The sequence below is a fragment of the Plectrocnemia conspersa genome, unplaced genomic scaffold (assembly GCF_051122295.1).
Source record: "Plectrocnemia conspersa isolate PC_06_02 unplaced genomic scaffold, ASM5112229v1 ptg000003l, whole genome shotgun sequence".
NCBI lineage: Eukaryota > Metazoa > Arthropoda > Insecta > Trichoptera > Polycentropodidae > Plectrocnemia > Plectrocnemia conspersa.
Window position 1 is genome coordinate 9288768 of NW_028277167.1, and position 10154 is coordinate 9298921.

At 32.1% G+C, this 10154-nt stretch overlaps 1 protein-coding gene across 2 annotated transcripts in view; it reads left to right on the plus strand.

Moving 5' to 3' along the window:
- Positions 1-9834, plus strand: part of LOC148236549 (neurobeachin-like protein 1) — an 80910-nt gene extending 71076 nt beyond the window's left edge. For both annotated transcript variants that reach the window (XM_088181994.1, XM_088181993.1), the window contains 6 exons: positions 45-270; positions 1008-1192; positions 1265-1440; positions 1506-1705; positions 1767-1910; positions 8721-9834. In XM_088181994.1, coding sequence (XP_088038120.1) covers positions 45-270; positions 1008-1192; positions 1265-1440; positions 1506-1705; positions 1767-1910; positions 8721-9032 — 1243 coding nt within the window. In that variant the 3' untranslated portion in view covers positions 9033-9834. The remainder of the gene's footprint in view (positions 1-44; positions 271-1007; positions 1193-1264; positions 1441-1505; positions 1706-1766; positions 1911-8720) is intronic.
- Positions 9835-10154: the final 320 nt, after the last annotated feature.

The window sequence follows — 10154 nt, forward strand, 5'->3', positions numbered from 1 at the left end:
TGGAATATATATTCTTACGTGAAGATTAAATACTTTTTTTTTAGTTACGAAGGTGCAGTTGATTTGGATGCAATAGCCGATCCTGGGGAGAGAGCAGCTGTTGAAGGAATGATCGCTAATTTTGGACAAGTTCCAGCGCAGCTCATTCGCTCGTCTCCTCATCCGCAAAGATTGACAGCGAAACGAGCAGCAGCTCGCGCTCTTCGCGGAGAAGTTCGAACACTGCCATGTCTACATTTGCTAGCACATTTGACCATATCTGCCATACAGGTGATTTGTTTAAAATTAATAAAATATGTTACTGATTTACAGACTTTGATTTCAATCTGGTGCTTCAATACATATTTAGTAGTTGTTGATTGTGTTTATTCCATTGTAACTAGTGGTGTGCTGCTAAAATTTCTAATGTAGATACCAAACTTTGAGTTTGTCGCTTCATTGTTACTGTTAAAATATTTATATTATTATTTTAAAAGTAATGTAGCTTATTAAAATATTTTTACAGGAACTCGTACAGTAGGTATTCAGATACTATGACATAATTGATAATCAGATATTATGACACTGAAGGAATTAAGTCTCTGGAGATGATATTTCAGAAAAACAATGTGAGAAAAAATGAAGCGGTTTGCAATAGAAGCTATCAGAAAAAGAAGGAAGAAGGCGAAAACTCTCCCACTATATCTTTCAAGTTTTAGTCAGCACTCTTTTCAGCCATGGTCATGTATGCCTGCTAACGAGTGCTAACAACCATATTCAGCAAGTTGTTACAAGAAATCTGTACATTTCGTCGGACATTTAAAAAATACCACATCTCATGATATTTATTTTCGTTTTTGAACATCTAAAACATTTAATTTTTTACATGTTGTTTCTAATTCCCTGTTTTAAGAACCGTCTCTTTGAACTAAAATTATTTTAGCAACCGGCTATATCGAGCCGGTGTGAACCTATTGTACCTATTGCACACTACTGATTGTAACCCATTATATATTGCTACTTTTTAGATATCCCGAACTGACGAGCCAATTGTGTGGTTGGGTGGACCATGTAGAGGACGAGGTTTTTTGCAAGGCGGTGGTCGTTGGCTCACTGCTTTGAGCCGAAACGGTATAATGTATACACCTGTGTGGCAACCATTTTCATTGACAGGACAAGCATTGGAGCCAGAATCATCTGGCGGTACTCTAAAGTGAGTTTTTATCATTACAAAATCATTCAGTTTATATAAGTGCAAAATCTAATCAAATACATTTTATTGAAGAAATCGTCGACAAATATCTATAATCGGCGAAAACAAAAAGGGAATTAACAATCAGGCCATTGCTATGTCTTCCGATGGTAAAATTGTATACACTGGCGGACATTGGGATTGCTCTATTAAAGTATACGGAATATCAAACAAAGTTAAATTCATCAGCACCGTGAAGCGACATTTTGGTATTGATTTTTTTGTATTGCAACGCTTAAAACTTCTATTGTTTATCATTATATTTCAATTGTAGGACCAGTTACGTGTCTAGCTTTGGATGTGTGCAGCGAACATTGGCTGGTCAGCGGTTCCGCAGATAGTACAATCGCCATCTGGGAAATTGGCACAAATCCAGGAAATCCACAACTAAAAAACTTCTTTCACGGCCACGACGGACCGGTGACTTGTGTGGCTGTAATGGCCGAGCTCGACGTTGTGGTTTCCGGCTCAGAGGTTTGTGGTTAAAGATTATTTTAAAACTATCAACTTTCCGATAACAATTCGATAATTTCAGGATGGTACTGTCAATGTGTATACACTCAAAAAAGGTGATTACGTCCACACTTTATATCCTAAAGGATGTCAGGGTGTGGATATCACAGTGAAATACATAGTTTTGTCGCATCAAGGACATATTGGATTCATAGTCAATGATCAGGTATATTTTTCACATTTGTTATATGAAAATCTCTGTGTATGTTTTAAATACACCAATGAATTACTACTCCAGATCAAAAATACAACTTTGTTTTGATTATGAATTGGGTAGCAACATACTTTATAGTACTAATTGAGTATCTACCTCTAAAATTCTGGTATTCGTTCTCCACTATTATCATTAACTACTGAGCTTCAGAGAACTGTATGCCATATACAACCACTTACTGTGCTGAATCTTTGAATGTGCATTTCTTGTCTGGTTGCTGAATAATGCAACTGACTCAATTATGATCGAGAAAGTTGCTAAATGGGGAATAAAAATAATATCCGTTCCTATTTATTGCGAATTCTGATCTCTTGAGTGGCATAAATGTGTATACTTTAAAGGTTAGCTTCTGGTAAGAATTTTACACAAGTTTCATTTTTAGGTGCCACTTAATTACAAATGTTATTGAAAGCACCGTTTGCATTTTTTACGTTTCCTAGTTATATTGTATCCTGATATAGACTTTTTATAAAATTATTTAAATTTACTAACACTAATAAATGCTTTGTGTGCTTATCTCTTGATCACATAAAATATACTATGAGAGGAACAATAATTTCTAAAATCAATTCTCAAAAAATTTAGCTACTGTCCCTGTTACCAAATTATTATTATGGTGAAGGCAAAGTGAACTAGGAATAAAGCGGCTTAAAACAAAGATGGGAAAATTTTCTAGGAATCAATGTTTCATACTCAGTTTTGGTGACTAAAACATGACAATTTACAAAATATGGAATATGCAAATAGATATGAGCCTTGTAGTGCTACAATAATAAGTACAGCGTTGTATTACACAGTGTGGGACATAAAGATCTCTGAAGTGATACAAAAAATAAACAATGATATCAAGAAAAAAATTGTATATATTTCTGAAGGCAACATCACAAATGAGCGCGGATAAGTGGGCATGCGTCAAAAGAGCGCTGCATCATAAGTGCTATGTCATAAGAGAGCTTACCAAAGTAGCGCTGTAACAAAATAGTGTGCGTCAAATGCACAGAGAGTCATATGAGCGTTTGACAAAAGAAAGCACATCATAAGAGCGCAAAAATACTTGGATAAAATCAAGTAATGAATATTTTAGGAATTAGGTATACAAAATATAAGTAAATTGTGAGAAATTTACAAAAAATAAAAATTCACGAGATTTAGGCGGTAAAATTAGTATTTTATTTGCCAGAGCGTAATGACTATTAAAAGAATTAGTCAATGAAAACATTATTATTTATTAATTATTACATACATACGAAAGTATACCTCCCCATCCCCATACGTACGATATACATATATTTTGTACTAAAATGAAGCGCTGATTTTGAATTTATCATTAGATTTGTTCTGTAATATTTCATTCAATTGACAAATAATTATCGACTCGACTCGCAATAAATGCGTACAGTTATATGGCAGGTATATGGCTCGTCAGACCTTTTTTTCATTTATTTTAGACAACTACACTTTATCGCGAATGTCGGCTGAGTACGAATATTATATAATATATTTTTGTTAATTAAACGATTAATGTTTTATATTTAAAACTGTAAGAAAATTCATATATTATTAAACCCACACATATATGTTTACATATCTATGGTCAGAAATTAGCCAAGACTTTGGGTCAATTTAGTATTTTAATCAATTATTGTGTTTAGTATACATATACATATGTACGTATTAGTCGTAATGGATCTTCTCCAGCAGATGGTCAAGCTTTTTTACTTGAATTTACAACTTCAGTGAAAGGTACATATTTGCAGATAAGCAAATAGCAAATAAAAATATAAAACTTTTTTCGTAAACATTTTTTTAAATTATATGCGATAAATAAAATATAATATTCAATTTTCATAGCATCACGGTTGGTTTTTGCGGTCCTTCGGTTGAAGAAATTTTTGGAACTTTTAATTTGTATATTTTCTATTCGTTACTACACGAAGATGCCACGAAAACTTAAAGTCTGATCATCCCAGAAGGCGGGCACACGTGAGAATATAGGCTTTTACATGTACAAGGTGACTATGATGAAACAACTCTTTCATTGTTCATATAAAATACCACGAATGACTTACAACTATCTACAAGGATTAATCTTCTTAATAGATAACAATTTAATCTATAACAGTTTTTCAATGTGCGTGCCGCCTAATAGTTTTTGGAGTTAAGCCAGGGCCGGCTCTAGGCTATTTGCCACTCCAGGCAAACAGTAAATTTGCGCCCCCCCCCCTTATTAATACTTTATTACATGAGCTCAAAAATATAATTCAAATTAAAGTAATCTAATATTATATTTGACACAATACTCTTTTTTGCGATTGTTGGTATTTAAAAATTTGTAGTTTTTTTGTCGCGATTTCTCACACGTGAAATAATCTAAAGAGTAGTGTGTACCAAAAAAACTAATCTCCTCGGTGAAACTCACAATGAGAAATGGCAAATGACAAGTGTGAGTACAAAATGATCAACCAAAGCCTTTGCGAACACTCAACAGTCTACGACAGGGCGATGCTCTAGCGTGCAATCTGTTCAACATTCCCCTAAAAAAAGTAATCCGAGATGCCAAACCAGATATAACCGGCAGGGTGTATAATAAATCGATACAAATATTCGTCTGCGCTGATGACATAGTTATAGTGGCGAGATCAAAACAGGTACTAATAGAAGCATTTGATGCCATTGAATCATCAGCTAGGAAAATGAGGTTGAAAATCAAAGAAACAAAATGATTATAAAGTTAATTTAAAAATTATGTCATATCATTATCAGTTCTCTGTGGGAATTTATTATTGTGCATAGTTTTATGGTTCATAATTATTTTTCAGAAGCCATGAGCGATTAATAAGATGACTTTACGACGAAATGGAACCAAATTTATTCGATTAAATAACCGCCTGCATCATAATCATTTTTACTCGATCGCCATGACAAATCCCAGAATATCACAAGATAAAAAATACGTTTTATTAGCGTTTAGGTAGTTTAATCAACATTAACTTTTAATCCTCGTACATAATACTAAATATGTATAACATGTTTACGGTTAACACGTAACCGGTTTATTTGCAATTCGAATAATTATATTAAAACAGTAAATCAATGGAAAATACTTATATCAACAGATGTCATTGCGTTATCGACCATCTTTTTTTATTTTTTATGAATTATTTCAATTATATTTTATGATTACTCATTGTAAGCTCTTAAACTTAAAAAATAACATTATACACGCATTCGATAGTGAGTCTTGTGTATTTTGTTTACTTATGTACATAGTAACCATTTTCTAAGATCATGCGTCTCCAAGGAAATTTAAAATAATTAAATTCTTTTTTCTGATTGGTCGAAACCGTTTTGAACTACGGTTATGCAATAATAGCCTTTACGTATATGTAAATAGATACTATTATTCCATAGCAGATAGAGCGTGTTGCTCTGGTAACACTCAAAATAATTATATATAATAATAAATAAATTATTAGCTCCACTACCTCCTCACCTATTCTATACTCCTGGTAGATTATGACAAAAAACCCGTACAAAAACGGTAGTTTGTAGCGTTTTTTCTTTCTGAATATGCTTTGATGCGGCTCTTGAGGTGAATAATTTGCAATCCAAGCATAATTTGCAGAAATTAAAAAAAATAGTTTTTCTAATAATTAAAATAATAAATTAATTGTCAGCTACCTTCTCACTCATATGCACTCCTAGTAGATTATGACAAAAAACCCGTACAAAAACCGTTTCGTGTGTCACAAAATGGTAGTTTGAGGCGATAATTTTTTAGCATATGCTTGGACGCTACTTTTGTGATTGCAGGAATTAAGAAAAAACTTTTTTTGCAATAATTAAAACAATAAATTAATTGTCTACTTCACGGACCGACTAATGAGAGATCCACTAAATAACGTGTTGCCATTCGCCACCGTCACGTCAGTGTTACCAGAGTGCCACCTACTTTTTGGCATAATGAATAAATAGGTCTTCACAATAAAATATTTAATTTATCATAAAATCAATTAAACCTTAAAGTAATATTTTAAGTTGAAAGTTAAGTTAAACAGCAACGTGCTACTGCAATAGGTGAAGACAAGAGACTAAAAATATTGTAATAACATGATGAATAAGAGCAATTATAACTTAAACATAATGAATTTGGATCTATCACGAGTAGCGTTTTAGTGGTTTAAAATATTTGTTATGTCTATTATATTTAATTAACATTATTGCATAAAAAAAGTAATGAGTTTAAAATTAATAAAATGTCTTTAATCAAATTATGTTAGCGTTTCTTAGAAAAATCTCATAGTATTTTTTTTATTATTATTCTTTTTTACTTTAACTGTATTTTGTATTTATTTCTGGATTTATACAACATTTATTCTCTCAGTCTTGTCTGTATCTCTGTTTTTTCAGTATCTGTCTTTATTAAAAACTTATTATGATTTGTCTCTATATGTATAATTCATATTATGTTAGCAAGGAAATCAAGAGACGAGTAGTGTCAGCAAATAAATACTATTTCAGCCTAATAAAACAAATCAAATCGCGGACTCTATCTCGTCGTACAAAAATATTGCTCTACAAAACGGTGATCAGACCAATTCTGACATTCGATTCAGAGCTGGACACTTACCAGGGCCGACGAAAGGCTGCTTGACATATTCGAGAGAAAAGTGCTCACAAGAAATATGGCGCTGTATACTAGAGCAACGAGTGGCGTATACGAAACAATCGGGAGCTCTACAAACTCTTCCAAGAAGAGTGTCTCCACCTTCATCAGAATTGGAAGACACCAGGAAGAAAGTTGGAAGAAAAATATTATTGTAGCTGGTGTATGTTCGGATTATGTGGATAGCAAACCTAACTTAACCGGCGAACGGTTGATGATGTTCGATTTATATAAAGTTAAAAAATATGGAACAGTGTACCTAGCTAATCAATGACCGTTATATATGGAGTTTAGTCGTTTAATCGCCGTCGGTGTTTCCTCTCCATACTGTTAATCTTTCAACATCCCGACTTCGCGGCTTCCACCCTCTTGAATTCGCATCAAATAAAAATAATATATGCATGTTTTTATTGCTTTACAGCGAATCGCTTAGGTACTGCCTGCCCCTCGGGCCTGCCCTGAGCTTAGCAAATATAATATGTAAGATAAGGAGAAAATAATATGCTATCGGTAACCAGGTAAATAGGCCATACCAAAGAACCGGACAAAGCACGAAATTCACAAAAAAATGGTTTTATCGCAATCGTGAAAAATTCAGGTCTCTAGTAATAGCACATTAAAACTAAATATCAAGACTAAAAATTTAAAAAAATCATACAGATTCACCAATTACTTTCGTAAAAATAATTTTAAACAAGTGCGTATCGTCCGTGTCATTCACCAATGTCTTGCACCTGACAACGGTGAAACTTTTTTGTAAAGGGTTACAATTAGGTATTAGAAAAATCATAGGTAACTCCCTTTTTGATAATTACACAATATGATTAAAATTAATTCGGCAAAGTTAATGTTTTAACCCTTTGCAATCACATTTATTTTCAGATGATTTTATTTATCTTACAATTTACGCCTAAAATTTATATTGCGCTTGATTTCGCCATTCACGATAAAGTGTAGTAGTCTATAATATATGAAAAAAAGGTCTGGCGGGCCATATACATATAACTGTACGCATTCATTGCAAGTCGAGTCGATAATTATTTGTCAATTTAATGAAACATTACAAAACAAATCTAATGATAAATTCAAAATCAGCGTTTCATTTTAGTAAAAATACATGTATATCGTACGTATGGGGATGGCGAGCAATATTTTCGTTTGTACGTAATAATTAATAAATAATAATGTTTTCATTGACTAATCGTTTTATTAATCATTACGCTCTGGCACAAAATACTAATTTTACCGCCTATATCTCGTGAATTTTTATTCTTTGTAAATTTCTCACAATTTACTTATATTTTGTATACTTAATTCTTCAAATATTCATTACTTGTGCATTTGACGCACACTATTTTGTTACAGCGCTACTTCGGTAAACGCTCTTATGACGCAGCGCTTATAATGCAGCGCTTATATGACGGCGCTCATTTGACGCACGTTCTTTCAACATAAAAAAGTTTTGTAATGGGTTTTAAAGATCATATCAGGTCGTCTTTCGCAATACATTACTGAACATGTTCTTGGAATTTCTTCATCACTCTCAGAAGAAATCGCGTTGATTTCCTGTTTGATTCTTTGCTTTAAATCCTCGAGAGATTGTGAACAATGTTTTAAAACATTTTCTTTTAAGTATCTCCAACGACTACTGATATGAAAAAGTGCCCCATTAATGCTTGAGCCAACAACACTTTAGTTAGTATTTAGTAGTAAATCGGCAAGCATAATCATAAAATTCTGGCGTGATATCCTCAGTGAGCAGAACACCTCGGCGATTGCTGAATAGATGCTCTTACTGCTTTCATATTTTCTTACATTCTAATGGTTTGCCAGATGATTTTTTTTCAATGTGTATTTAGTTGGCCGAAGATTGTAGCAAAATTGTTTTCCAATCTGGTACAGATGCATTTCGACTGAACGCAAAGCGTGTATGGAATGCTCTTTGCGTCGTTATTACAACAGTTGTTCTCATAATGCGCTTGAACAACAAAGCTTCAATGTGCACCGGTCCTATTAATGAATAGCCTAACTTATTAAATTAAATTATACAGTGTCCTTATCTTAAAAAAATAAATAAATATGCTAATATTTTTTAGATTTATAACTCCGTGCACGTGTTCAACATCAATGGATTCTGGAGAGCAAGTCGCAACGTATGCGGAAGAGTAACCGCCCTTTGCTCTGTCGGTGATTGTTTTTTGATAGCCGACGACGCAGGGGACATCACAATTTCTACGTCGCACAGTTTGAAGCCTGTCTACGATGTCCCGCTTCACGTTCCAATTGAACACGTGCTGATAACTCCGCACAACACTCACATTCTTGTTGCAACTAGAGACGGTCGCGTCTTCATAATCGGTTTACCACCACCAAATAAAAATTCACCATCTCTAATTGAAACACTGTGAGTGTAAATGAATTATTTTACAATATGACTAATTTGAATATGTATAATAATATTAGGTTGCTGCAAAAGTCTTTTCTGTGTTAATCTAAAGACAGGCCTTTGTGACTCAATAATATATGAATAGTAATAGTCACAAAAATAGAATGGCGTTTAAAATTTGTATAATCAGCTTAGATATAACTAAAATGGTTGATTAGTGACATATATATATTTACATATATATTTTAACGTTGTTGTGTAGGCTTTGAGAGATAGAACTTTAGAAATTAAAATGTTGGTATGCGTAGATCATTCGTATTATGGTTAGGTAAATGATTATTTATTTTTCATTTACCGGAAAGGATAATGGTGATAATTTTAATGCAATAATAATATTATAGACGCAAATAATTTTTACATTCCACGTTTTGCAATTTTAAAATTAAGTGGAATATTTTTGAAATTATTAAAGGCCTCGTATGGCAATGTCCATATTTAGATGAAAAATATAAAGAATATATGATGCTGCCATATTTTATTAATGAATTAAACGTGTGGATTTATATAATACTAGTAATATGCATTTTAATAAAAACAGTTTTTATGATCAATTTTATAAACTGATGTCATTATACATATTTTTATTTATAATGCTTGGAATGTGCAACCAGTACAATATACAAATATTCAGTACCATTATAAATAATATATTTTATAACAATTTCTTGAAAAATAACATGTTATTACTGAAATGTTAATTTTACAATGTATGCATGACAAAGTGGGATTGTATGATATTATATAAAAAAATCAGTATTCAAAAATAAGCAGTGTAGCCAATATATACAATAGTAACATCAATTCCCATTTATTTATCAATTTTATTTAATTAAACATTTGGCCATACATATCTCTAATATTAAATAATAATAAAAATTCATAAAAGTATATTTTATTAGTTTAATACATAATAAAACATTTAATGAATTAATTTGAATTATATTAATTAATTGTTGCTTAATATTAACCATCTTAAAATCTGTTCAATTCACACTAAAATCTTTTAAGTACTTATAACGTTTGATATTAAATATTTTATTAATAATATATACTTCTTTCTGGTTTCTTAGAAAAAAAATTTAGA